The sequence below is a fragment of the Miscanthus floridulus genome, chromosome 11, assembly GCF_019320115.1.
Source record: "Miscanthus floridulus cultivar M001 chromosome 11, ASM1932011v1, whole genome shotgun sequence".
In the NCBI taxonomy this organism is placed as follows: domain Eukaryota; kingdom Viridiplantae; phylum Streptophyta; class Magnoliopsida; order Poales; family Poaceae; genus Miscanthus; species Miscanthus floridulus.
In genome coordinates, this window is record NC_089590.1 from 44,610,704 (window position 1) to 44,638,031 (window position 27,328).

The 27,328-nt window shown below is 43.3% G+C and overlaps 4 protein-coding genes across 7 annotated transcripts; 1 reads left to right on the forward strand and 3 right to left on the reverse strand.

Moving 5' to 3' along the window:
* The first annotated feature begins 5,481 nt into the window (after window positions 1–5,481).
* LOC136493874 (phosphatidylinositol N-acetylglucosaminyltransferase subunit P-like) lies at window positions 5,482–7,474 on the forward strand. Its single transcript, XM_066490000.1, has 4 exons — window positions 5,482–5,731; window positions 5,971–6,289; window positions 6,587–6,705; window positions 6,807–7,474. The coding sequence occupies exons 2-4, from the start codon at window positions 6,015–6,017 to the stop codon at window positions 6,923–6,925; spliced, it is 513 nt and encodes a 170-aa protein (XP_066346097.1). The 5' UTR covers window positions 5,482–5,731; window positions 5,971–6,014; the 3' UTR covers window positions 6,926–7,474.
* A 396-nt stretch (window positions 7,475–7,870) lies between these two features.
* Window positions 7,871–10,644, reverse strand: LOC136494962 (WAT1-related protein At1g68170-like). 3 transcript variants are annotated; one of them, XM_066491131.1, is made up of 6 exons: window positions 10,121–10,644; window positions 9,879–9,944; window positions 9,509–9,628; window positions 8,991–9,426; window positions 8,750–8,901; window positions 7,871–8,667 (listed from the first exon to the last, which is right to left on the reverse strand). In XM_066491131.1, the coding sequence occupies exons 1-6, from the start codon at window positions 10,321–10,323 to the stop codon at window positions 8,496–8,498; spliced, it is 1,149 nt and encodes a 382-aa protein (XP_066347228.1). In that variant the 5' UTR covers window positions 10,324–10,644; the 3' UTR covers window positions 7,871–8,495. The 3 variants fall into 3 exon arrangements, with proteins under 3 accessions (XP_066347228.1, XP_066347226.1, XP_066347227.1); XM_066491129.1 differs by lacking the exon at window positions 9,879–9,944; XM_066491130.1 differs by lacking the exon at window positions 9,879–9,944 and having other exon boundaries at window positions 8,531–8,901.
* Window positions 10,645–10,943: 299 nt separating this feature from the next.
* LOC136494964 (fibrillin protein 5 homolog) lies at window positions 10,944–14,006 on the reverse strand. Of its 2 annotated transcripts, none has more exons than XM_066491134.1 (6): window positions 13,055–14,006; window positions 12,653–12,771; window positions 12,040–12,138; window positions 11,864–11,908; window positions 11,666–11,739; window positions 10,944–11,479 (listed from the first exon to the last, which is right to left on the reverse strand). In XM_066491134.1, exons 1-6 carry the CDS (start codon window positions 13,326–13,328, stop codon window positions 11,395–11,397), a joined length of 696 nt encoding a protein of 231 aa, XP_066347231.1. In that variant the 5' UTR covers window positions 13,329–14,006; the 3' UTR covers window positions 10,944–11,394. The 2 variants fall into 2 exon arrangements, with proteins under 2 accessions (XP_066347231.1, XP_066347230.1); XM_066491133.1 differs by having other exon boundaries at window positions 12,653–12,775; window positions 13,055–13,636.
* Window positions 14,007–14,250: 244 nt separating this feature from the next.
* Window positions 14,251–25,644, reverse strand: LOC136494963 (exocyst complex component SEC5B-like). The gene is made up of 21 exons (XM_066491132.1): window positions 25,139–25,644; window positions 23,816–23,976; window positions 22,828–22,925; window positions 22,554–22,748; window positions 22,319–22,446; window positions 22,075–22,233; window positions 21,388–21,492; window positions 21,012–21,086; window positions 20,768–20,905; window positions 20,403–20,585; window positions 19,920–20,075; window positions 19,697–19,820; window positions 19,408–19,618; window positions 18,515–18,630; window positions 18,204–18,426; window positions 17,989–18,082; window positions 17,299–17,376; window positions 16,120–16,176; window positions 15,326–15,475; window positions 15,000–15,209; window positions 14,251–14,823 (listed from the first exon to the last, which is right to left on the reverse strand). The coding sequence occupies exons 1-21, from the start codon at window positions 25,541–25,543 to the stop codon at window positions 14,578–14,580; spliced, it is 3,312 nt and encodes a 1,103-aa protein (XP_066347229.1). The 5' UTR covers window positions 25,544–25,644; the 3' UTR covers window positions 14,251–14,577.
* Window positions 25,645–27,328: the final 1,684 nt, after the last annotated feature.

A 27,328-nucleotide genomic window follows, 5' to 3' on the forward strand; every position in this document is an offset into this window, starting at 1 on the left:
GGACATGTGGTGTATTTTACTCTAAGAAAAATATGCTATCTCCTTTCATTTGGCTTCTCAGGCACATGCTTCCAACCAAACAGATCAATCTTCAACTTGCCTAGCAAGGCAGATTTCATCAAATTTTTAAACAACTTCCAGGCAACACTTTTTGTCAAGCAAATCATCGATGCCTCCAACCAAAAAGGCCCCTATTCCCTTCAAATAATGCATCCAATCAAATACCTAAAAAGATAAGAAGCGTGAGAATAAATCTCAGCAAGCAAACTACATGGACGTCATTCAAATTACAAGTTCATTAGGCACTAATTTAACATAGTAAATAAGATAGCATAAGAAAATAATAATTCATGATTAGGTTATTTATCCAATGGCACTACCATAAATATAAGTAAAGAATATTATGATATGCAATAAATAAACCACCTCCACAAATAAAAGAAAACAATACTCCTCGTATCCAATTCATGACAACGGCAATACTTCAATGTAAGTAAACATCAAAGAGTGCAAATGTAATGCATATGCCATGTCCACTGCCTTCACACCCACAAAGTATGAAGCTACGTCTTACACATCATCAGGCAACGTACAATGGTGTCGGTTTAGTCGTGGCCATCATCAAGCGGCGACATAATCCACAAGATCACTCCAGAATAGTCATATAACTTCCTCACTGACATGGCTCAAGAGCACTTCAGAATAGTCATATGACTTTCTCACTCACCTAACTCAAATGCATACGCTCATAACATGAATACACATGATGTAATAATTACTGAAATTGCAAGAATAAATACCTCATAAGGGAAGTCATAAACCCAAGTCTTAACATTGAATAAAAGTTTACTTAATGGATATTTTAATTTTCAACTAAATAGTTCATGTAGTATTAGTTTAGGTTCTAAAAATTTGATTGTAGGTAGAATAAACAACAAGTCAAATAATGTGCAATTAAATATGTCTGTTTCAAATTATTGTAAAAATTTGAATAAACTTAAAATTGTGGTAATTTCAGACAAACGCGCAACAATTTCACAAAATAAATGTGCATTTCGATCACTTACTTATTTTCATAGTTTCATGGTACATTATAAAAAGTAACAAATAATTTAAAATATTCATATAAATAACTTAATAATCTAGTTTAATATTTAATAATGAATAAATTCACAATCAAAATTTAGATAACAATATTCCACATTCCATGTTATTTGATGATTGATGAGATACTACCATTCTCTCTCTCTCTAAAATTTTTAAGCCAAATAATCTAAAACTTTTAAGACACACATGAAACCCTACATCTAAGAATACTACCATTCTCTCTCTACCCATGAAACCCTAGGTCTAATTTTGACTCAAATTTACAAGGACTCATGCAAAAAAGAGACATGTGAGGCATCAACTAATCCAAACCTTTTAAGACACCATTGAAACCCTAGACTAAAACCCTACTACCATTCTCTCTCTCTCTCTCTCTCTCTCTCTCTCTCTCTCTCTCTCTCTCTCTCTCTCTCTCTCTCTCTCTCTCTCTCTCTCTCTCTCTCTCTCAAAACACAACCATGAAACTCTAGATCTATTTTTAACTCAAATTGAGAGGCACTAATGCAAAAAGAGCTATGAGCTAACCTTCTTGAGCGACCTCCTTCAAAGAAATGAAGAGCAAAACCTCCTCCCTTGTATTTTGCTATTTTTTGGACCTCCAAGTTCGCCAATGGAAGGTGGCTCGGTTGAACATTCTGGTATGGGGAGGAAGAAGCAGTATTTATAGTAGTTTTGTTATAGGCGATTCTCTTAAACCATCCGCCACTAATAGTGTATTTACACTGGTGGCACACTTAAGGTCATGGCTAGTGAAAATAGACTATTAACATTGGCGGTTTTCATAGTGAAACCGCCAGTGTAAATCATTGTATACAAGCGGTTCTTAGCCCAGGCCCACAGGTTTATCCTAGTGGCGCTGCTTGTTAGGATCCACCAGTGAAAAAAAATAGGCACCTCCAGGAGAAATCATTGTTGTACTAGTGATAGTGGCGTCAAGCGGTAGCAGAGCTTAGATTATGTATCCCATGATATGACAACAAAAATAACATGTGCAACATTTATACATATTACGATCTACATCAACAAAGGCAGAACCATAACCTAGGTGTCAAGAAAAAGCTATGTACCTAGAAAAGATAAAACCACCTATAATTTATGTACATGTCTAAGTTTTTTTTAAAAGAAAGATATACTATATGTCTAGAAAAAATCAAGAAGATATAAATTGGAATGGAGGGAGTATCTGATTTTTATTAATTTTTAGCAATTATGAGTACATGGGCCGATATGTATCTACTGGTTGGAAACGTCCCAACCAGCCCAACAAGTAGCAGTCAGCACGGCAGAAACCTACCCAACACTGACTTGTTTCGACGATTCCTATTGACTCTGGATGAGTTTTGACGTGAAACAAAAGCCGTTTGTTAGCTTATCAAATTATCTTTCCATGCATATATGGATCGTCGAAAAATGAGTCCATATGCACACTGGGCGTCGATTTTACTCGGGACTGCTCATGCATTCTAAGATGGACTCGAACTTGATTCGGGCCTCGACCTTGGTGACTCGAACCGGATAAGCTTTGGGCATCCTCATTTTGGACATCCTTGCTGATCTCCTTGGCCTCCATGTAAGTCTCCAAGCATGATCGTATGCATAGAGGTCATGTCCTCATCAAGCAGTTTTTTAATCTTGCAAAAAAAAAAGATCGGGACTAGGTTTTTGGAAACTCTTGAAGATGCTCTAAGGACGCGAGGGTACGAGCCGGAGTTGCCCACGAATTTAGAATCCGAAATCCTATAGTTGGACCATGAAGTGCGAAACCTGTAACTCTGTAGTTGGTTCACGAAGTGCGAAATCTAGAACCATGGAGCTGCGCTACAAAAAGAAAAGCCGTGGAATCATGTAGTTAAGGGCGCGCTTGGAACTTTGTCCATTTTCACCTAGACTTTCCTCGACTAGATGGCACAAGCTACGAGTGCTTGCCAATCAGAAGAGCCAATTTAAATGGTTTTCCTTGGACAGCAAGGAAAATCTTGTCGGCGTGAAAATCGAGATAGGTGAATCATATGATCCAAATGGCTTGTTTAGTCCATTGTTTTTGCTCGTCCAAACAAAACAGTGTCCGGCAAAGGTTCAAAAGGCAGTATCCGGCAAAGATTCCAAACACGTCCCAGTACTCTGCACTAGCGTATTTGAATATTTAGATGGAATGATGATGTGTCGTGTTTATATGTTCAATAGATTACATGACTGCGAGAGAGCGTACGTAGAAAGAGGCTCCGATCATTATTAGTCAAATATACAAATGTAACCAGGGGCAAGCTATCTTATAGCTATGGGGTGCAAATGTCCCCCTCAAAAATGGAAAAACAGCTATTTATTCTAAAATTTCACCATATATGTAACCCTTAGACACATATTTATGCACCAACAAGGGAAATGCCGGTGCTGTCTGACTTCATCGCTTTTTCTCCGATGATTTTGGTACGGTTCCCTTTTTATGCTCTAGTATTTGGTTTATAAATGTGGTCTTTCCTCCTGGTCTGCGTAATATTGCTTGCATGCGTAAAGTTATACTCTGTGATGTGCCTTGTATCAATTAATGGAGCTGAATGGTGGTGTGAGAGCTAAATTTGTGCAATGTTGCTTGTCTACTCCCAGCCGCTCCCCTCTTGAAGCAAGAGCATGTTTGCAGTCTGGTTTGGGGCTTGGCATCCGGTTCTTGCAAGCACTGATCGTTGGCACAGTCTTGGCGTTTATGTTCCCCCACCAGGCCCTGAATTCAGGTAAGTTCAACCAAAAGCAAATCAAGCAGTGCAAAATATATTGCATAGACATCTAAAACTAGATCTTTATCTTTCTGTGCAAATTATATTGCGCGGCAACCTAAAGTAGTATCTTCAATTTTTTGCACAAATGGCTTGTACTAGCGGCTATGGTGCAGCTTGTTTGGAGTTTGTCATTGAGGTTTATTTGTGGATGTATATGCTTGTCTCTTCGTGAGGCCACTTCGTAAACGTTGGTTACTCCTTTTGCTTACCATCGGTGATGGTGTAAGCAACTCATCTTAGCCCTTTTCTAATGATGTTTAGTTTATTCCATCAATGTGTTAGAATAATATTCTATCAAGTTGAACTAACAATATCATTATTTGTATGTTAAATTTTAGATCACAAACTGCCTAGCATGTGTCATAGCGTAGGCATCATAGGGGGAGGGGCTTGAGCCCCCGTAGCCCCAAGTTCCCCACGTCGGATCTGCCCCTAAATTTTGATTGCTGTCGATCTCAGGGTAATGCGGTCCAAATGATTGGGATTCATTAATGCCATCGTGGTGTTTCCCTGCTTTCTTGGTTTAAGTTGTGTGCATGGTTGCCTGGTTGGGCTTTGTGATCTAATTTATTATAACGTCAAATCTTGATCTAATTTACTATCACGTTAAATCTTGATGTTGTTGTTTCCATAAGAAATTGACCACGCGATAACTATCGTTCTTTCACGATAGACCAGCTACTAGCACTACTACAAAATTAATTTTAGGAGGTGGGTCATTTCATTAATGAAGGCATCACAAAATGTAGCTAAAATTTTATATGACCATGTCATGGTAAAATTTTAGGATGTCCAAGTCATGATAATTTATGGTTATGGTTCAATTCAGAGGTGGGTGCCACAATTCATGGCTATGAGCACAAGCTCGGCGTCGTGAATTGTGGCGTCGACCTCTGGCCACATCAGCACGATGTCGCTAGCCACGCCCACCACTGCGCCGAGCTCAAGGTCCAAAGATGGGTTTTTGATAGCCAGGTATAAATATGAATTTTTGGTGTAAAAAGGGCTAAATTGAAAAAATTCGATATCCACCGCTAATGCCTGCATTGACCTCTCTCCCACCTATACATGGACAAAAGGGTGGCACAACAGCCCCGCCCTAGCACAATTCGGCACAGCACAACATGGCACGACACTATACGTGTCACCGTGCCCATGTCGTGGCCCAGGCACGACACTATGGCACCACGTTAGAGCCAACTCATTGGTCATGAAGCTATTCATGCAGGCCACCTCTGACCGACTTGTATTTTTTAAAAAGAAAACCCTCACTTATACTTGGCATTGGTCCCCTTTTCGATACCGATGTGGATACAAATATGGCATCGATACACATTTATGGAGTACCACCACCCTCTGTCCTAAATTATAGGTGGTTTTGTATTTCCTAGATACATAGTTTTTTATATATCTAGATGTAGGATATGTCTAATTTTTTTAAAAAAAAAAAGAGATATACGATGTGTCCAGAAAAATCGAAGTAAATCGGAATGGAGGGAGTATCTGATTTTTATTAGTTTTTAGCGATTATGAGTACGTGGGCCGATATGTATCAACTGGTTGGATACGGCCCAACCAGCCCAACAAGCAGGAGTCAGCACGGCAGAAACCTACCCAGTACCCACGCCGAACCGACGAAGCAGCGGGAGGAGCGTGGGCTGCAGCTTGCCGGCCGCCGGCGACGAGCCTCCGCGGAAGCCAGCAGCCACACCGGCGAGTTCTTCCTTCTCCTTGAAACTGCCGCTCCGCGCGAGAAAGCCACCACAGCACCTGCGGGACTGCGGACAGGGGAGAAAACCGGCGGCACAGCATGGATCCGGCGACCTCCGGGCTCCGGCGAGTGGTGACCGGTGAGTTTATCGCCTTCCGGCCTTCCTCATTCTTGATCTACTCCGTTTCTTTAGTACTTATTCCCCACTGCCTCTTCTTCTTCCAAATATTGATGAGTAGTGTTATTTGTATCCGAGGGACTCGTTGTTTGTGAATTTGACGCATCGCTATAATGCGTTTTCTTGAGAAATTGCCGTATCCGCAGATATATATATGTATCCTTCCGATACCGATACTTGTATCCGTATCTGTGCTGCAGCCTGCTTGACGAGACGGACGAGGAGGTGAGGACTAAGGAAGACGATGGAGTGGCCGCCGCCGTCGACGTCACCGTCGCTGGTGGTGCGCAGCCCCAGGCAGACGGTCAGCCTGATCCGCAACCGCCGACCCCACCGTAATTGGGCCCCCTCCACCAGGTCCTCCTCCTTAGCCGCCCGCGACCACGGCCCCAAGCCGTCGGAGGTGTACGGCTTCGTCGGATCCATCACCACCGTCATCGCCACCACCGTCTACCTCGCCTGGGCATACACGCCCGAGCCCGTCCTCCGGTCTGTCGGCATCACCTACTACCCTAGCAAGTATGACACACTGCTCTTCTCCCCATCGCCCCTTACTGTCCATGACCTTTTCTTCTTTCGTTTTTGGTCCTTGTTCTTGTTCATTCCGAATAAAATTCTATATCATCAGCAGCACTGGGTTAGACAGTTAGACACTGAATGGTTGCAATTCTGATAAAATCAAATGAAATCTGAATCTCATTAATGCGTGGGCATCCATAACTTTGCTGCTTGTATATTATATTATAGCTTAAAAAACTGCTCGATTTGGATGGGTGTCTCTTGCTGTAGCTGATTGCAAGGCTTGCTTTCGTTCAGGTATTGGGCACTGGCGGTGCCATCGTTCTTGATTGTGGCCGTGGTGCTGTCCATGGGTATCTACATGGGCCTCAACTTCGTTGCCACTCCTCCACCGACTTCCTGCAGTACTATCTTCGGTGAGACTGATCCCCTTCCTCCTTCAACTGATTGTATTGTTTTGCATATTCTTGTTTTTACATATTGTCCCATTCATCTTGTTGCAATGATTGTTTCACAGATGAAAATAGTCGGGAGCGCACAACGTTTTCTCCTGCAATTGAGGAGGAGACGCCCATTGAACCCATATCAGACATTAGTATTGATCAGATCAACAATCTTATGTTTGGTGATAGATGATTTCTCCAGGTGGAATATGAGTTTACCATGGAGCTCCAGATTGGAAAGAGTAGTAGCAACACGAAGAAAGATTCCATGACAACGAACTGAACTTTCGTATTGCCTGCACAAGCAATTGAGAGCCCCATCGAACACATTTTCAGACATTAGTATTGCAGTATTGCTCAGATCAGATGATTGCTCTAGATGGAGTGTGAGTTTACAACAGAGCGCCAGATTGGAAACGATGGAAACATGAAGAAAGAATCCACCTCACGTGAACTTTCATATTGCCTGCAAGCAAGCATAACCAACCGAGGAATTCGATCCTTCGGCTTTTCTTTTCTTTTTTCACGAAGGAATCCCCGGCCTTTCCCATTGTGTTGTGGTAATGTGATACACTGTATTAGACTAGTAGTGCCTTTTTTTGTTGTTGTTGCTGTGGTGGAGCTTGCATTTGCGTGCACAAACTCTTGTTTTTTTTTAATTGAAAGGCTTCGTCCGCGTCTATGATGTCTTGGGGGCTATTGGTTTGTTCATTGTAGTCTACCATTTTCCCACTTTTTTGTTTGATTGTGGATGGAATAAGTTAATCCATCACCACTTCTTTTCTCATAAGTTAATAAATCTGTGGTGATGCATCACTTCATCTAGGATTTGCGTTGATGTATTCTTCAGCGATGATATGACAGCGCATTCCTAGACATACGCTATTTTACAACATGCCTCAAAAAATATTTAAGTTGACACTCCAACTTCTTGATTTCTTCGCTGGCACCCTTATCCAACCTGCTGCCCCTGTTACTATGAACTTGTGTTTCATCTGGCAGATAAGCTTTTGAGAAGAGACCACTTTGATAACGAGCTTTCGGGTTGCCGTATTGATACCGCCCTTCGGGGGAACAGGAGAATAGCATGCACGGGAGAAGGATTTAGAGAAAGATACCCACCTTTTAACGGGAGAAAGGCTAGGTCATCAGAGCAAGCATAGTTTACTGGGCGAAGCAATCATCTCGTTTTCCCCTCCCTTTTTGGGACTCTTTACGCAACTAGCATCAATCAGACATTGTTTTATTTATTAACAATAAAATAACCCAAATGCTTCGATAAAATAAATCTCCACACTCAATTGCCACCGGCAGTCTCCACTCAGTTTAAAAATATTTATTTAAAAGTTTTGACTCATCAAAAAGTGAGATATGTGTTTATTTTGTGACGGAGGAAGTAATTGCAAGTTGCAACCATAGATAATGGATTTTTATTAATCCAGCCTTTATATCCACGAATAGGTAATAACTACTGTTGGTCATCAACCTTAGCTTTGAGATCTAACAAAACAGTTTTACAGATCAAAACATAACTGATTCATAATTTGAACAGACCTTGGTCATGTTTTAAATAATTTTGAGATTTAAAATATTTGGGTCAAATTTTGGCCCCGTAACCGAGCATACCAGCTTACTGGCAGATTCTTCCGTTCACCAAGAAGGTTTTGCGGAACGAATATCCAACATCGGAGTCCACAGCCATCGTGCTGCCGTCGATCAGCAAAGTTGGCTTGAGCATAGGCCGTGATGAAGATCAAGTCTCGTCATTTTGTTTCACCATTAGCAGCAGGAGGAGGAGCAGTGGATTCCTTGCCCAGTTCTTCATCCGTGGGCACAGCACGAGCAGGTGCAGCAGCTTCTTTCTCCTGTGCTTCTCTCGCTTTGCCCCAGAGCACCATGTACAGCCCAGCCACTATCAGGACCGTGCCGAGCGCGCTGCAGAGGCGAGAGAAGCAAAGTAAAGGCGAGGCACAGCAGCAAGCAAGCAAGCAGGGCTCAGGCATCGCGTACTACGTACATCCCGAGGTGCAAGGTCTCGTCGAGGAAGACGGAGCTGAGCACCGCGACGAAGACGATGATGAGCGGGCCGAACATGGCCACGTAGAGCGGCCCCCGCTTCCGCAGGCACCACGACATGAGCGGGAACGCGAAACCGGACGCCACGATGCCCTGCACGCAGCAGAGCCTCCCAGGAATCAATCAAGAAACCATGTCCTGTAGCTGTAGATTGATCGATCAACCATCACTTGTCTTCTCACCGCGTAGGCTGACGAGTAGAGCCTGACGTTGAGGCCGAGCCTCCAGTGCGGCAAGTCCCTGTGGAAGCAGAGCGCGAGCAGCGCCGACTGCACCGCGCCGAAGAGGCAAACCAGCGCCGCGATGGAGTAGTGGCACGGGAACACCTCCCCGACGCGCGCCTGGATGGACAGCCAGATCGCGTAGCTGAAGCAGCTGGCGATGGCGAGGAACGAGCCCACGGTCCGCGCGGCGGCAGACGACGTCCCGTGGAACAGGACGTCGCCGTCGTCGTGGTTGTGGGCATGGGCGTCTCGCCCGGCCGTGCGCGCGAGGCGGTGCATGAACCCGATCTCCGGGCCCCTGTAGAAGGTGACTAGCATCGCGCCGCCGAGGCCGACCAGCGTCCCCGCCAGCTTCGCTCGCCCACTGGCCTTGCCAACCTTCACCATCTCCTGCCTGTATTACAAAGATATACTACATGATGGTGAGATCGGTGTGCATGTGAAATTGGGTGGGAGATCGGGGGCAGTCCGGTGACCTGGTCAAGATCGCGACGATGAATGTGGACTGAGGTGTGAGGTTGCTGAGAGCTGTGACGATGGTCGTGGAGTTCGTCAGCTTCATGGCAAGCACTAGCAAGTTCTGGTTTATTGCGATTCTGCATTTGTGTCAACAAAAAGGTTATGCACGTGCAAGTCATGCTTGTAAGTGAAATGATGATTATGATTTTTTTTTGGGGGGGGGGGGGGGGGGGGGGGGGGGGGTAGTTCAACATTTCTTAGAACAAAACTGACAACAAATTCTAGAGCTGGTACAAGCGTACAACAAATTGTAAAATCTAGTTCATATACAGAGGGGAGTTTACAACTGACAAGAAAAATCACCCAGCAAAGAAATGATGGCAGCACTTACCCAAAAGTCCACACAGGAACAACCCTAGCACCACCTTCATGGTTAGTGGTGGCCGTTTCTTCCTGCAGGAAGCACAAGGCGCTTGCTTATTGTTACAAGTAAAAATACTCCTATGAAAACAAAGTATTCGAAGTGGACATTTCCAAATTAAGGCCATGATCAATTGTTTGTCTCGTTTTTGTTTGTCTGTGGGAGGAAAGTGTCTAAATGCGGCCACGGAGGGTCCCATGCACGTTACCTCTCGAGGAGGAAGGCGAGCGGGCAGAGGAAGGCGGCGGCGAACATGAGACGGTAGGCGACGAGGACGCGGACGTCCATGCCGTCGTCCAGCGCGAGCTTGATGAAGATCTGCAGCGCCGAGAAGACGAACTCCACCGCGACCATGGCCACCGCCGGCTTCGCGCCGTGCACCACCACACAGCTGCCACCACCGGTCCCCATGCCACCACGACCGGCTCGATCGGCTGTCGGCTCAAACACCACCACCCTCTGCTACCACGACACTATCGACTCAAGTGCAGGTGAGGTGATAACAAGGCTGGCCATGAAGTGCACGACCCATATAATGACACGACCGATGGTTGGCACGAGACGAGAACGAGACCAAGCAAGCAGAGCAGCTGGCCGGGTATATGTGATCCGAGCGGCATTAGTTGCCAGGCGCCGGTTTTCTCGGTGTCGTCGCGAACGAGGCGGAGGCACGCCCAGGCATGTCGCGAGAACCGATGGCTGCACACTGCAGAGGATGGATCGATGACGAGCCTGCTGCGCTCGCAGTCGCAGTCGCAGTGCGTCAATCAGTACGTAGACTCTGCTGGCTGCCTGTGTGTGCCTAGGCAAGGACAGCGCTTGGCGGTTTCTGTCGCACAACTCGGCAGCTCGACCTGTTCGATATTGCTCATTTTGCTTCATTAATTTAGAGCCTTGTCCTTGCTAGTACTAGTATTTCTTATAATAAATATATTATATATATAGGACACTGCAAGGCAGAACATACAGTAAAGTTCTAGGGATCTGTTCGCCTAGTGATCACTTCAGAAGACATGAACAACAACAGCACCAACAGCAACGAAAATACTTGAGCAACTGTGTTTCGAGCTGTACACTCATTACACTATGTCTTACAAGGACGAATATAATTGAGCCATGGCATGCTTCCAAAATCCAAATACAATAGCTGTTTGCTTCCTAATGTTGATCAATTTCCCATTTCTCTATATGAAGGATAGATAATAGCTTGCATAATCCTTTTTCAGAGAACCCATATGCTGCTCTTCTATGCTCTTAATAAAAACTCAAAAAAAAATGCTTGTGTCTGTGTGTATATTTGAGAAGAAAAGTTTTTTCTTTTTACTTCGAGTAGATTGTCTGCATCGAACTGTCAATAACCAATAGTAGTGCTAGCTGTAGGATCTATATGCAAAGCTATCTTTTCCGCGCGTCGCACTCCTTGCCACAAAATTATGAACCGCCTGTGCGGCTGTGCCCATAATAAACTGCGGCAGCAGTTTGTTAAACTTCTGATGGGTCTGCTCTCTCGAGCACAAATATGTTTTCTTTGTCATCTCTTCCAATCCGTACAGATTCATCAACATATCTATTCACAAAATTGAGGAAGACTTGTATATAGTAGTATAGCTTTGCTGCCATCTTATTTATTAATCGGCACTAAATTATTTTGCAGCGATCGGTCCAATAGCTAGAGATATATTCATAATAAAGTTAAATTTCAATATAGCAGTACGTAGTAATCCATAATAAGGAAAATAAAGTTAAAGGATACGTTATCTCCAGCCAGCCCTCTGGATTGAATATGTCCAGGAGCATGTCGTAGTTCTTCTGAAATATGTTCATCAGCTGCATATATATCCAAATGTGACAATCAATTAAGATTGAAGACAAACAGTAGACTTTATGTTACGAAAATCCATGGTATCATCCGTGACCTGGAAATAAATAGTACTAGAGTACATATTTTTACCTGCTCAGGGGTGATAGTTGAACTCTGAAGCTTGATATCCACTCTCTGAAACAAGAAGGCACAGGTTGTGAGGAAGTTCCAAGCTTTCGATTCAGCGATCAGGAACAGCAGTAAGACTGCCAAAACAGTGCCTAATTAACCAAGATCAGGAGCGAACACCAGAAAAGAAGCCTTACTGTTTGGCTAGCAACAGTGTACGAAGCTTCGATGGTGAGCTTCCCCGAAAATATCTTCAATGCTCTCGCGCTGAACTCTATCACATTTACCGCCTTTTCCTTTTGGGTGTAGAGAAGTGACGCTAAATCTCCATTTATTTCAAGTATAGCACAAATCAAAACTTACTTTGTATGCAATTAGAATATCCAGACAACACTCAATTTAGATATATAGTTCATTGACCCAGTGTGATTAGTTTTTGTGTCAAGAACTCAAGATTATGTGATCGATTACTATTAAAAGTATAAAAGATCGGGCAGATCGAAGCAGATGAAGCGGTGGCCCGCAACCAGTCAGGAGAGGATCAGAACAGCATAGCATATGCGTTGTATGCATGCATGAGTACAAAAACAAGAAAGGGAGGAGGGGGTAGCTAGGCTAGGAGAGGCAATGTTTGTAACAAAATTGTACAGGTGGCTTCATCTGCTCATGGATGCAATGCATACAACGGTGGCTGGTAGTGGTACTGTGGTAGCGCGGTGACTAGGAGAGTATCAGAAATTCAGCACTACAGACACTAGGCACAAACATTGGCATGAGAAAAAAATTTACAGCAGGGTAGCCTTTACTGACTTTTTTGACGTCGATTATCTGGAGGAAGTCATCCAGGCTGATGAAATCTCGCAGTCCTAGCTTGGTTCTCTTCTTCCCCAGTATTGAGATCGTACTGTAGATGAGCTTCCAGCATCCATCTACCTTCCACCACCCAAACACCCCACTGTACATGTCAGTACTTTCCTGAATGAACAAGCAGTTGGCATACACTCTTCGAACGGCACAGCTAGCATTCCTCTATATATCTACTTATATCAGGTGGCTAAAACGTATGGTAGCTACTAGTTAAGAATGAAAAGATGCAATCCGCATTTCAAGGCTTTCAAATGCTCTCTTTCTTGCATCTAGCATTATATCCCAAGTTGGTAGTAGTGATGATAAGGATAAGCTAGTATTACAAGTTACACTCGCCGTAGGTACCTTGTCCTGCAGCTTGGCGGTGGGCTCCGGCGTGGGGTTCCTGGACTCGAGCAGCTCCACCAGGCCATGGATCTCCGACCGTTTGGCGGACGTCATCCCGAATATCCCTCGGTTGGCGCCGTCCAGCGCTCCGTACAGCGCCGCCTTGACGTCGCCAGCAGTCCCGTAGACAGCCGCCGCTGGCGCCTGAGGCAAGCTGCTCTGCTCGGGAGGCACGGCCCTCACCGATCCCCGGGCCCGGCGCCGGTGCCGAGGGGGGAGCAGTAGTGCGCATTGCGAGGGGGCGCCCCGCCGGCTCGTCGTCGTGGTAGCGCGGTGGCACTGCGCCGGAGCGAAGAGAACGGTGGCTGCCATGGCCAGCCACCTGGCCGGCCGGCTCGGCTGGCTAGAGAGCGTGCTGACGGTCTCTGGTCGGCCTCAGCTCCATGCTCGTGCTGCTTCGCTACGCGTGCGCGCGCGCCGAGGCTCTGCTTCGCTATACGTGGGTGGGAGGTGGCCGGCCCTCCTGGCTGCAAAACTCTGGCCACATCTACGAGGATAACGTTGTGGCCGGGCACGAGCAGCAGCAGCAGCCAGCAGCTGAGCACCGCTTGCACTTGCACTGCTCTTCTTCACTTGTCCTCGATCCTCCACGGCAAGGGATCAATCAGCACATGAACCCGGTCACTCGGTCCACATGCAGGGGGACGGGGAGGGTGTAGCTCAGTAGCTCGACATGTGCTGGCAATTGCGCAAGACGAATTCAATTACAGGTGCACACTCGTCGAACACGCACGGAGACAGAGTCCTGAATAAACAAGGGCGAGGCAGTGCACGTAACATGGGCTGCTACTGGAGAAAGAGACTATGCCCACGTTCAGTTAACAACAGTTTGAAATATAAGAAAATTATCCCGATGCTAGTTGAATCTCATACACGATTCAGCCGCTGCGGATTCAAATTCGGGGATGAAAGCGAATCGATAATGCACTCCAGCCAGCATTTCTTATCTTTCTTTCAACTTTGATACAGCTGGGTATTTCAAAGAACAAACAGCTTTACCCATCTTCAACTATATAACGATACAGCATGAACTTTTGCAGTAGCACGATAAATACCTCCACAAAGCATGCAGACTTATACCAATAACCACGAACCACCGATACAACATTAACAAATGTCGGGATACACAAACTGTCCAAGTAAGTGAATGAATATAGAAACAAGCGGTGACGACCGCAGGAGGCTGGCGCAGACCAACAACTCCAGATAAGTTAAATAAAGCTGCGGCGATATCTTCAGGCAGCAAGGCAATAATGTTTGACTCGTGGATATTATACAGTTAGATGGTCCCGTGCAGCAGCACCTGTACCCCTTTTTTATCTATCTTACAACACCAAAAGAATGGATCAATCAAAATTCATAACACATGACAACAGGATGATAATTACAAGAAATCAAAAAACAAAACCCACATGAGTGGGGGGGAAAAGAAGGAAATTCCAGGAAAGGGGCTACGCCAATGATCCAAAGATACACTAAGCTCACCGGCGCCGCCTGGAGACCACAGGAGAACTTGTACCAGTCTGCTGCCGTCTAAAACTAGGCGAGGATGTTTGAACAGGGGCGTGCTGTGGTACTTGTGCTTGGTAAGAAGAATATGCAGCAGGCTTTGAGCCTGCTGGCGCAGCTGTTGATTGAAGGGTTGACTCCATGAAGCAGGCTATGTTCAATCGAGTCCTCTCCAACTCCCCTTGCAGCAGATCACTACTGTACTGTTGAGCAAGCACCTGGAAAGAAAATTATATTTGTTTCGGTTGTGAAAATAGCAACAGAAACTGAAACTTTCAGAAGACAGCAGAAAACTCTGCTTTCACAAAATTCATGCCACACTACACTGACAGATGTGTTTTCCGTCTATCATCAATTTGAAAAATCCATAAGTAGAATATTTCTGTGCACTTACAAGCAAATCATCAGGTGATACTGATGGTTGTCTATCATCTGATGCTGCATCTTCACTGCCACGGGTTGGTCGACGTTGGTGTCCAGGATTTTCCATGGCTTCCGCAACACTTTCACAGGCCTTTTCCAACAAATTCTCTTGTAAGGATTTCATAGCCTGTTGCGCCTCGGGTGAGAAGTATGTTTGTAGTACACTCTCAAAATACTCAAGCTGCAGGAATATGACACAAAAGGTAGTAAACCAAGCAGAGCACTTGAGCCATTAGCCCTTAGCATAGCTGTGACTTGAGAAGAATCTAGTGGCAAATAAAAATAACAAACATTTACCTCAAGCATGAGTTGACAAAAACCATTTGCATCTAACAATCTAATATCTTTGGTCTTATTCTCATGAAAAACACTAAGAAAGATGTCGACCAAACCCTCAACCAAAATTTTCATTGTCTTCTCCAACAAAGGCCGAGCACCAGAGTATACCTGAAAGTAAAAAAGTGAGATTTGCATCTACTCTTTTCAAATATAGACACGAGGATACATAGTCAAATTGTATTCGAAAGACAGACAATGCTGACGACATAATAAGATTATATGTAACAATCAGAAACGAAATACATGCAGTAAAAGGATGGCCATTACCAAAATGAGCAGCATAGGAGGCTGGGAATTTCATTAGCCTTTCTTTATCTAAGTAATGAATAACTCAAACAAACTTTGAAAGAATGCTACAGTATTTTTTCTTGTTACGCACAATATTTCATATATTAGAAGGTGAAGCACATAAATAACAGATCTTTCCAGACAAACATCCTAAGAGTAAAATATGTGTCACCAACCAGATGGACAAACACTGTACCCAGTACTAGGTGCCATACTGACTTGTGCTAGACTGTTAGTTGTTGCCACAAAAATACTAAAAATTCAGCTACTTAACATCGGGGCTTTTTGCTGATGCAAATATGAATACAACAGTACTGCCATAGAACCTGTGGGCCCAAAGATCACACCAAAATTCCAGTAAAAGTGTTTGTTCTTATGCCAATTTCAAGCATTTTAGGAAAGACAATGATGTCATGACAAGGTTTAATAAATAATCAAAATAAGAAAAATCAATTGATGGAAACCTCTGCATGTACTGCTACAAGGATGTGCAGTAAGTCAAGAGTTGCATCTCGAATGCCCTGCAAGGAGAAAGCAATAACATTGATGAGATTGTAGTTTCCCAAGAAAACAAGAGACATTGGCACAACAACACAAGGATGCCAATCCATTTCCATAAATGTACCCAAACGCCAGTCACAGTTGTAATTAGCCCTGCTAATGGGGCTAAACCCAGCCCAAACCTGCTCCAACCCACAGCTTAGCAGTTTCTCCAACCCAACCCTACCCAACAAACCATCTTATCGACCCGCCCCAACCCACCCCAAATGCCGCTGCAACCCGCCCAGAACCCATGCCGTGCTGCGCCTCCACGATGGCCCATGGCCCCATGCTTCCGCACAGCAGCGGTGGCTTAATCAATCATATCATCTCGATGCTTTCTTCAGTCCTTGGAAAAAGAAAGCAAATGGCTCACTCATAAGCCTGTGCCGCAGATGCGGAGGACCTGCTTAGCGCGCTCGACGAAGCTACCATCCACGCCATCCTCGTCCGCTTGCCGCTATGCGCCTCAGCGGCTGCTGTCGCGCTCTCCTGAGTCCTGCTGTCCGTGCTGGCCTCGCGGCTTTCTCCGGCAAGGGCGACGAGGACCTCAATCGCCGTGGCTTCTCCGACGAGGGCGACAAAGACTTTTGCCGCTGCAGCGTCTCCGACGAGCGTGACAAGGACCGCTGAGAGGACCCTGATGCTCAATGCTCGCACTCCATTGCGTCCTTGACCACCGATGCGCCGTACCATGCCCTCTTCTCCACATCCTCGACTGGCACTCAGGGAAGGGGATCTGCGGTATGAAGCCAACCCATTCGAACCCACCCCAACCCATCCCAACCCGCTCTTGCACTATACCCGACCCAACACGACCCCATCAGCTTTGAAAACCCACTTGCACCCGTCCACACACACGCCAAATCAAAACCCGCCCCATAAAACCCATTTTAACCCGCCCCATTAGCAGGGCTAGTTGTAATCTACAACATATTCTGGATGTAACTGCTCTTGCAGTAAATAGCAAGATGTTACAAAGTTTGAACTAAATCTCATGATGGAGATTCGAGAACCATCATACCATTCATCGTTCAATTTTTTGGAGCACATACAGTGCCACAACATAAATGGGTTTTGTGTTTTAAATTTATACTACATACCTTTACCATCGGTGCTGCTCCCCAATAAATCCCAGAATCCAAAAGATAACTTTGTGCAGCACTTCTGATCAAGTTTGACTAATCAAACAACAACAAAATATCAGGATGAGTAAAGCAAAAGGTAAACACCATAATGTGCAAAAAGTTAAAAATGTTCACATTCAAGAAAACATTTCTCTAGCATCAAGTAGGGCCTATGAAATTTCATAACACTTCAGATTTACAGTTGTCCCTAGCATTCACAAGATCAGTGAAACTTCCTAGCACTTCATTAAGTGCTATGGGCCTGTGACAACTATTCTAAACTGCTATTTGCAGTTGTCCAAGGCACAAAACAATATGATATAACAATATATCAAAGCAAACAAAATAGCTCCAGTATTTATCACAATAACTGGAACTTCCAACAAATTGCTGTGCTCTTACAATAAGTAAAGTAATTATGAAGCTACACTAAAACAAAGTTTTTTTGTTCTCCCAGTTCATTAAGTTATTTCATGTGCTATAGTAAGTTTTCAGAATTATTGTACTATTTGAGGAATGGCTGAATGGAGAACTCTAAATCTGTATCAGATTCTCACCTATATGAAAGGAAGATACTGGGGTTATAATATATATGACATAATCAATTTTTGCTAAATCATGCATTCGGTGGTTAATCAACATTATGTCCTGAATTGTGTATCATACCTTTGCAAAAGTATATTGGTCCAGGACTTTCTCTTCAAGTGCAGAGAAAGATGTCATCAGATCTCGCATGTCAGAACTTCGCTCATCATTATTCCTGTGACAAAATTTTCATTGAATAGATTAGACATACCATGAGAACAGCTTCTATAATGAGTACATGCTTTCCCACACACAGGGAAAGAGAGGGCGAAGACTTCATGAATGCTATCAGGTACCTGACTGGAGACCAAATGTGTCTATATTTGGTGTACAGTTCTTCTGAAAGTTCAGCTTTACAATACCCAATGTTACTCAAAACAACCAGCAGCTTTTTGTGCAAATCTCCATCTGTGTTAGCAGATGTTTCTCTAGTACCATTTATGTATCCATTTTGGACATAATTGTTTTCTTTATTTGGTCTGTTCTCAGTTAGTTCGCCTCCAAACCTCTCCAGATAACCTGAAGCAATTACAAAGATTTTCAGAGACCATGACTAGAGAATGATGCTAAAAAGATTCCTCTAGCTACTTCTTAGAGAAATTCATACCAGCAAAATCCAGAAAGGAATTCAAAAATGCAAGTCTGACAGACTCATTAATTTCCTGAAGTGGTTGAGAAATGTCATATGACTTTGCAGTCTCGCTCATCAGATTAAGAATCATACTGAAATAAACAGACACAGAAACACAGATTAGGGACCTGTTCAGCATTACCAAAAAAGAAGGCCGGAAAGTACTTGCCGTTCCCAAATTTTGCAACGCAGGGAGAGAGAGGGGAGAGGGGGTAGAACTTAGAATATACTGAACATAGAGCCTGGAGACTGATGTGTCATCGCTTTAGAAGGTCGTGCTCAAGACAAATTTCAGATTTTGCAGAGCAAGAGACAAGAGAGACACAAACCTTGAGACTCAGATGAAAGGATTCATTCATAGGTAAGACAAGATAACCAGAAATCTAAAGGTTATTAATGGCAACAGCTTATGCTTGATCGTTACAATAATTAAAGCTAAGACTGCTGTAGCAAAAAAAATTTAGACGCTGTAGCAATAAAATTATACAACACGGTATGACAAATTCCTTCCTGAATCCTGACACTGTAAGAACTATACTTACTGCCAAAAAGAAATACTGCTTAAGTGCAACAAAAGAAATAGTTATCTATTAGCAAATACTCCCTCTGTTCCAAATTATAAGACGTTTTGGTTTTTCATTGCTCTTACTATGTATCTAGACATGGTGTATATCTAAGTGCATAATGAAAGCTATGAATCTAGAAAAGCCAAAACGTCTTATAATTTGGAATGAAGGGAGTATATTAAAAAAAGATGGCCAATTGCTAAGTAACAATGCAACAAAACAACTTTCACAGGGCTTTGGAAATAATGCAGCATAAGAAACTGCAAAAAGATGCAATACTACATAGAAATAAAGCAGTCTTACGTATCAATCCGGTCCATTGCTGAAATTGTTATGTCACGGAACTCCAGGGGCATGCATGAAATTGCATATGGAGACTTGTTTCTCTCAAGGGTGGATAAAGTAACCCAAGTCTCATCTTTTGATATCACCTTAGTTGTTGCCCGCATCCATGAACAAAGCCGTAGAATGTAAAGCTTTGTCATTTCAAAATGAAGGGTGCGCAACATTTTTACTGGCATAATTGTTAACACATTCAGGATACAAGACGAATTTTGCAGATTTGGGAAAAGCTCTAATTAAGAGGCCATACCAGCAGTTGGAGACGAATCCTTCCCTTCAAGAGTCTGACAGGCCTTAGCTATTTCTTTTATAGTGTCACTCATGTATGGACAAAGAATGTTGCATTCCTCGAAATCACGGAAGGTACTCTGAACCTGTTGTTGTCAAAACATGTTTAATCACTAATGCAATCAAATGTTTACAGCTAACAATCACGTTTGGTGTTAAATTTCCAAACAACACACTAATTGCACCTTAGTGTCAAAAGCCGATATAGTAGCCCGAACCATACTAGCAACTTCATCGAGAGTGTGGTTTGTGTACTTTACTTCTCCACCTTTGTCATCGTTCTTATTTGCAGCCGGCTTTGCATTCATGTCAGAATCAGAAACTACATTACCAGAAGCTGCCTGAAAATAAATAATACATATAATTAGCAAATCCATGTAAATCTCTCTTTTCAATCAAAACAAAAATAAGTACAAGAAGGATCATTCTCATATTCTTCACGATGAGTAAAGCAGGCATAATTATTCAGACCGGTATTATCAAAAATACCCTTTAATTTCAGTTTACTATTGCACAACCATAGGGGTGGAAGAGTTTATAGGTTTCTGCGGTTCAGCAGAGCTATATGCTTTGTGAGAAAAACTTATTAGTGTCGCAAGCCATATAGTTACACTGTCAACTATTTACATTTTTCTTGTAAATTGTAATGCAACTGATAAGGTTCTTACCTTGGCAAATTTTCCACTGAAAACAGATAAAGCTAATCTCCAGAAAGCTGGAACATGCTGGATAAGTACAGAAGTTAGCCTACGAATGTAGGTGGCCCTTAAACTATCAGCTTCCTCAACCATAAAGTTTGTTGACAACTGATCAGCTCGAGGAGAATCACCAATGGCAGAATCAACTTCCAGCTAAACAAAAAGGACTACATTAACATAGGGAAGACACAAACAACAACAACAACAACATAGCCTTTCAGTCCCAAGCAAGTTGGGGTAGGCTAGAGTTGAAACCCACCAAGAGCCCCAAGTCATAGGGAAGACACAAAATAGCATGTAAATATGATATGCTGAACTACAGAAGATATGCTCACAGATTTATTTGAATCTTGTTGCAGCTGCCTCCACTTTGAATCGGAGAGCACTTTTTCACGAATTTTATTTTGCAAAACTTCCATTCTCGATTCATGGTCTTGAGTACACTTGTCAAACAATCCATGAATCCTGCTATTCTGATAGGAAATATTATGATATAAGTAAAAAGATAATACAAACAGAAGTCACAGAATTGAAAAGCACAGTTAGATTACAGCACACATATTTAGATTAAAATTCAACCTGAATATTTAGATAATGCCACACTGGATCTGTTTCAGGTTCCAACTCCAACAGTAGACGAACAATGTTCTCAAGCTGAATGGTAAACAACAAAATCAGTAAGCAAACAGAACAAAAACATCAGAATATCAGATAACTTCAATCTTAAAATAGAGTTAAATAGTTAAGTACTAGGAAATCAAGTAGTCCATTTTAAACAAGCAGTGTCATATAATATAATCACCTGCTAACTGTCCTCTATTATGCTTTCCCTATCTGGTAATGTTCAATAATACATAAACTTAAACTTGCAGGCTAAACCATTTTTCGCTGTCAACAAAAGTAGGTAATTTCTAAATGACTCTAAAGACAGATACCATAGCCATGTTCCGCTAACCTCTACAAGGTCAAGATGAGGATCCTCCATGGACTTATAAAGCATGCCCCTGAATTCTTGCATCACCTTTTCGACCTCTTCGAGTACACGTTTTAGTATCCCCACCTGCAGGTTGTTCAACATAACATATAGTAAACATACTGAATGCAGTAGATCTATTGTTGTGCCAATATAGTGCCTAACAATGAACGATGGGGCCACAAAACAGTGGAGAAATTTGCACGTGCTATACTTCAGCATGGAATCAGACATAATTTTCTACAGCAAAAAAAAAAAAAAAAAAAAACCAAAATCAAACGGTCAAGTGGTCCAAACACAAACAGGTCAGCTCAGAGGATTAAGTATTCATGAGTTACTAGATCGTTAAACCTAGTGTTTCCAAGAGATTTGCATGAATCAGCCATGCTAAGTGATTATTGGTTACTTACAGTTAAGGGTGGAGACCATTATTTGACAAGATACATATGTAAGCCATTGTGTATAAAATGATCAATATAGAATTTAACAAAAATCTGGAACACACTATTAACCTAATTTCATTGAGTGCATGAGCTGCACAATGCATGCACAATATCTTGTCAGCTGCAGTGCTGCACGATACATCATACCATACAGTCATTCATTCATGCATGCTTCCACCCAATTGGATAACATATGCAGATAAAACAAAATACGAAGTTGCCATACATGGGAAGGAAGAACAATTGACTTTGCTTTTTGGTACTCTCTGACAGCAAGATCGTATTCTCCTTTTCTAATGTTCCCGCGGATTGCACTTGGCAGGTTAAATAGTGTCCGGAATCTTTGAAGCATTCCCTGAACAGATCTAATCTTTTCAGCTTGGGCCTGTACCAGAAGTTAATAATTTAGTGCACTCACGAAGGAATGTTGAAGCAATAGCAATGGTTCTAGAGAAAGCTCAGTTGTATACCTGCCTCTCAAATAGAGGCTCAAATGCACGATTTGCCACACCACTAATGTTTTGTGTCACTGAATACAAGTGAGCAGTACCTGCACCTTCAGGATCTTCCTCTATCTGTCTCAATTTCGACTCAATGTCTGCAAAAAACTGTGTGTATTACAAGGAGATGCAAAACATTGTCCAGAAACTCAGGATCATGAACATTTATCTGCAATGTGGGTGTATCTAATAACTACGTAAATACCATCTATCGTAGTTTTGCACGAGACAAAACAATCAAAGTTCTCCTTGACTAACTGTTTTTTCTGCTGTGTTCTCCCTTTGAGATCAGTTTTCAAGGTGAGAGCACCAGCCTCTAAGTCAGCAGCGCTTGTGTCTTTGTGGACCCACGAAAGGAAAACTTTGGAATCAAAATTTGGAGACGAATAGATAACTTTGTCTGCAGAAGGGCAAAAATAGACCTCTTAATAAGCATGAATTAAATGCAAGAAGAATTCCAGTAAAACCATCAGGCCTACCTCGCATACTGGGGTCCAAACCTTGAGACTTCTCCCTTGAAATTGGAGAACTTACTGAAGCATCAGTGATCAATCGCAGGGATTTATTATCCATGACACTGGTAAGGTAATAAAGCATCAGTGATCAATCACAGGGATTTATTATCCATGACACTGGTAAGGCAATAAATATTACCCAATGATGGAAGGAAAATGAGCATGCGATGAGGATAGCCTTAACTTGACTCTATTAATTGAAATTAATTATCTTCTTCTAGGGCACAAGGTGATACACGATGCAACACTGCCAGATTGTACAAGATCAATACTTTCTGTGTCCAAGTATATCATACAAAAGAATATGCTCATTTCTTTGATAAGGCTCAGCAGCATGTTTTAAAAGGTACATGGAATAAATTAGCTTTTAAGTGCTATGGACAATCCTTTTTCACCCCACTTCTAGCTTCAGTTTCTCTTGCTAAAAGCTAAACAGAGACCAAACAGCTGGCTTCTCCTATTGGTTTTTAGAGAACCTGAGGCTGCCACCAAGAAAGAAGCCAAGAGTTTTTCCTTCCTAGCTTTTGTCTAGCTTTCCCTCTATTGCCCACCCACCAACCTACTGGGCTTCTCCCACAACACAATTTGGAGTGCCCTCCAACAAGAAGCTAGCATCTCCCAACCTAAGACAAGCAAAATCCAAAAGAAGAAAAACTGGACCACTGCCGAACATGGATACACGTCCACAATCAAAATAATAAGCAATGAGAAAGAGATGCTAGACCAGCATACAGCATGATGCTGAAGAACTTGAATGGTGAGGTATCTCCCATAGAGGGAAAAGGTAAACTAATAAAATGGAAGGAAAAAGATGCAACTTATGCTAAATGATGGACTAACAGGTGAGAAAGTGCACGATAACTACACAAGGTGTGTTTTTTCTTTACAAAATGTTCCTAAAATGGTAAATAATGTGTGTACTGATCAAAAGCTTGATGATATAGATAGTTACCCAAGGCCCAATGGATCCAAAACCTCAACTCCTTTTGGTAAAGTCTGTACAGTCGTGAGGACCTTTCGAGCAGCAGCTGCTGCTGCTGCTGCTTTCTGATCAAGCTCTTGAATGTTAGGAGCCACCTTTGCTTCACGCATTTCTCGAACCCTGCGAGCAAGCTTGAGTGGAGCAAAGGAAGGCAGCCATTATCTGGTGAATGCTGATATACAATACAATATCACAATAGTAACAAAATATGCAAAGTTGATGAAAAAATTGAGAAATTGGAAACACGACAAACAAGAATACAGACAAATAACAAGAATATGTGGGAGAGAGTTAATGCTCTATTCCCCAAGGAAGTGAAGCAAGGTTTGAATTCGCTGATTACTCTAGGGGCTTGGATGTTGTGGAAGCATCGTAATGACTGTGTCTTCAATGGAGCCAATCCCAACCTCCAACTTGTGATTAGAAGTTTAGAACCTTACTTGAGGAGACTCATCTCTGGTCCCTTGCTGGCGCTGAGGGGTTATCGCAATTAGAATTAGTTGCTAGGTAGATGGCTTGATTCTGTTCAAGCTTGGTTGTGTGTTTTCTGTAACGGGTGTGCTTGTAAATAGTTTTCTTTTCCTTTTTTTTGGACAAGGGTTTTGTGTTTTGTACTCTCCTTCTTAATGCAATGATACGCAGCTCTCCTGCGTATTCGAGAGAAAAAAAATGTGGGAGAGAGATCCCGATGGACCATTCTATATCATTATATTAGTTATTGGAATATTTAGTAAGAAAAAACCAAGGTGCGATTTATTCCCTTGTTCAGAAATTTGTAAACCTAAATTAAACAGTAATGCACAGCATCATAGCTGCAAGTAGGCAACTGGTGTGGTGAAGTAAGAATTGTATGAAGCACAACCATAGCAACTTTAAACACTGGTTATAGTTCCATTAATTAATTGTCAACATCCTAATCCAACATTGGTATAGACTCATGTGGTCACACCACGACAGCATTTGTCCATGCCGGTAGCCAGTTTCTAGCATTTATCTATATCGGTATAAGTTCACCATGCCAAACAGGCAGGACTACTCAGCAGTGCCACAACTGAACCAACTCACCAGGCACACTGGGTATCACAATTCGCAATAGTTAACCACAGTACCATGAAATGCTGCACACGATCACATGACAAGCTAAATTTCGGTGATCAAGGACAATCCCAGCCTGCTAAGCAGACGAAATTGGCACGATCATCCAACCGCGCTATCTCGAGAAGGGGCCTAAGCTAGCACGGCAACCACCGCAGCCCGAGATCGAGATCTCGGTCATCTCTCACGCGGCCATACCTCTGCCTCGTCAACGCGCTTCCAGCTCCTGGGCTCCTCATCGTCGAAGTCCCCGTCGTCCCGTGACGCGGCCCTCCGCGCCCCGGCGCGCCCACCCCCGCCCCCGCGGGGCGGCGGCGGGCCACGGGCGCGGGGGTTGTCGTCCTCGTCGCCGGAGGAGATGGAGAGCAGCTCGACCTCCGAGTCGTCGTCCTCGTCGCCGCCGCGGCTGGGCTGGCGCGCCTTCGCTGCGGCGCGCCCGGCCCTGGCGTTGCCGCCGCGGGCGTTGGGGGCGGGTGGGCGGACGAGGTTGACGACGGGCTTGTTGGCGGCGGGCGGGCGCTGGTGGCTGAGGTCCCGCGCCGCCTGCTCCTGCAGCGCCATCTGGAGGAGCTCGTCCTCGTCGACGTCGCTGTCGCTCGCCATGGCGTCGGGCGCCGGGGCTCGGATCTGGGGCGGGAGGGAGGAGAAAGAAGGGAAGGAGAGAGAGCGCGTGCGCGTGTGTTTGATGAAGAGACAAGAGAGAGAAATTTCGGTCTGGACTTGCGATTTTGATGGTCTTGAATCTGCGTGGATCGGAGTGGGAATGTGCGGGGATGGTCCGGCTGGACCCAAAGGCTCAGAGGGCGTCTGCCTGTTTGGGTTGGCACAGCTACTTGGTAGGTGTCCAGTCGCCACACAGGCCACAGCGAATTTTTCACCGATCACAGGATTTGCAGACCAAGCATCTGATGCTTAGGCCATCGTTCGCTTGATTTGAAGCGGTATTGCGTTTAACCAATGAACGGCTGTTTAGTTTAAGAAATAGGAAGCTAGAGCAGATTAGAGAGGAGTATACTTACTTTGTAGGTGGACGTATGTCTTATAGAAGATACCTATACGATGGAATTTTAGTGAAACTCCTTGTTTATATTTTGGGTGCATTTGCACTCTACCTACAACTAAGTATATATAGGTAGTAGTAAGCTGTGATACGTGGTGCAGAAACTTTTCAATTACTCCATTTATAGTTTATACTTAAGTTGACTCAATTTTCACATTATAAACTTAATGCCCAAGAAAATTGTCGAAACACAAATAGCTTCCTATTTCAGAAAACAAAGGGATAATCTAATTTCATCTATGCTTTTGCTATTGCCTTGGTTATTGACTCTTTATAGTTTTTCCCCCACGATGCTGATTTGTTGGCCATGTGTCCGCCATGTTTTAACTTTGTGTCTTTGATCTTCTTCGTCTTCTTACAAATACTTCTTGCTTCTAGCAAAGGATGGATTTAGGCATTGGTTTTGAGTGCCTAGTGACCAAGATTTGTTGCTTGACGGTCATTTTGCCTACTAAGATAGCAACCAAACAGGTCCATAGAGAATCTTCAAAAAATCTTTCTTAAACTCTCTTTAAACCATCATTTAGAAAGCCATTTGATCAGAAAACGTTCACTATATCTTTCCACCGTTCAACACCTTTATATATCTTATTCACATTCTAAAGAGTCAATCTCTTTCTTTATTTTTAGCTAGCGAGAAATCTAAAATAGAGCACGATAATATTTAGAGTTTTGATTAAAGAAGTTGTTTGTGTTTTTTTTGTAAATAAGGAAGGATATAGATAGGGTTTTGATGTTGCTCTTAAGTGCTACACAACATGATGGACTAATAAGGTGAGGCTTTCTTGTCTGATCCTGACCTTGGCGCGGAGTGCTACCCTTCTAGGCTCTAGCAACTAGTATACACGTGGCACTCTTCGCTACGTGGTGTAAAAGGCCAGAAGCGATGGTTCTAGTTATTGCATGCTCTTTTGGACAATCTAACTAAACGATGGTAATAGTCAAACTTAAAAAAGTTTTACCAACACGAATATGACAGTTAAAAAAGAACTGAATGAGTAGACATCACTTAAAACCATTTGTTTAGAGTAAAGTGGTCTAAAGTTAAGTGACTCTAAACTTTAGACGATGCCAATTTCAAGGTGAAACGGCAGCCAGTTTCCATATAATTAACTCTGTTGCCACGTAGAAAAAAATGCTAAGGTGGCGTAGGAGTAATAAATAAATAAAGAAAGAGAAGACAATTACATGAAACGGTTTCTCAGATGAGAAACGACGTCTACTCGCGCTCAAGATACGAAGAAACTGCCGTTTCCTCCGATGGACCTACCTGCTCACGCGTTCGTTGTCGGAAGAGAGTGTGCAGTTGCTCGCCGCGGGCGGCTTGC

Bases quoted from the DNA above. Each gene is read 5' to 3' on its own strand.
- LOC136494962 (XM_066491131.1), bottom strand. From the start codon at position 10,323: ATGGGGACCGGTGGTGGCAGCTGTGTGGTGGTGCACGGCGCGAAGCCG. The intron at 9,629-9,878 runs GTGCTGCCATCA...ACACAAATGCAG, and splicing joins CTGTGTGGACTTTTGGGTAA to AATCGCAATAAACCAGAACT. The intron at 8,902-8,990 runs GTGAGAAGACAA...TGCTGCGTGCAG, and splicing joins TCTACTCGTCAGCCTACGCG to GGCATCGTGGCGTCCGGTTT.
- LOC136494963 (XM_066491132.1), bottom strand. From the start codon at position 25,543: ATGGCGAGCGACAGCGACGTCGACGAGGACGAGCTCCTCCAGATGGCG. The intron at 22,234-22,318 runs GTATACAACTGA...CTTCTGGTACAG, and splicing joins AGCCTCTATTTGAGAGGCAG to GCCCAAGCTGAAAAGATTAG. The intron at 16,177-17,298 runs GTATGTAGTATA...TTCTCCTTGCAG, and splicing joins GAGCAGCACCGATGGTAAAG to GGCATTCGAGATGCAACTCT.
- LOC136494964 (XM_066491133.1), bottom strand. From the start codon at position 13,408: ATGGCAGCCACCGTTCTCTTCGCTCCGGCGCAGTGCCACCGCGCTACC. The intron at 11,909-12,039 runs GTAAGGCTTCTT...TTCTTGTTTCAG, and splicing joins ACACTGTTGCTAGCCAAACA to AGAGTGGATATCAAGCTTCA. The intron at 11,480-11,665 runs GTATCCTTTAAC...TTTTGTGAATAG, and splicing joins GAGGGCTGGCTGGAGATAAC to ATATGTTGATGAATCTGTAC.
- LOC136493874 (XM_066490000.1), top strand. From the start codon at position 6,015: ATGGAGTGGCCGCCGCCGTCGACGTCACCGTCGCTGGTGGTGCGCAGC. The intron at 6,290-6,586 runs GTATGACACACT...GCTTTCGTTCAG, and splicing joins ATCACCTACTACCCTAGCAA to GTATTGGGCACTGGCGGTGC. The intron at 6,706-6,806 runs GTGAGACTGATC...ATTGTTTCACAG, and splicing joins TTCCTGCAGTACTATCTTCG to ATGAAAATAGTCGGGAGCGC.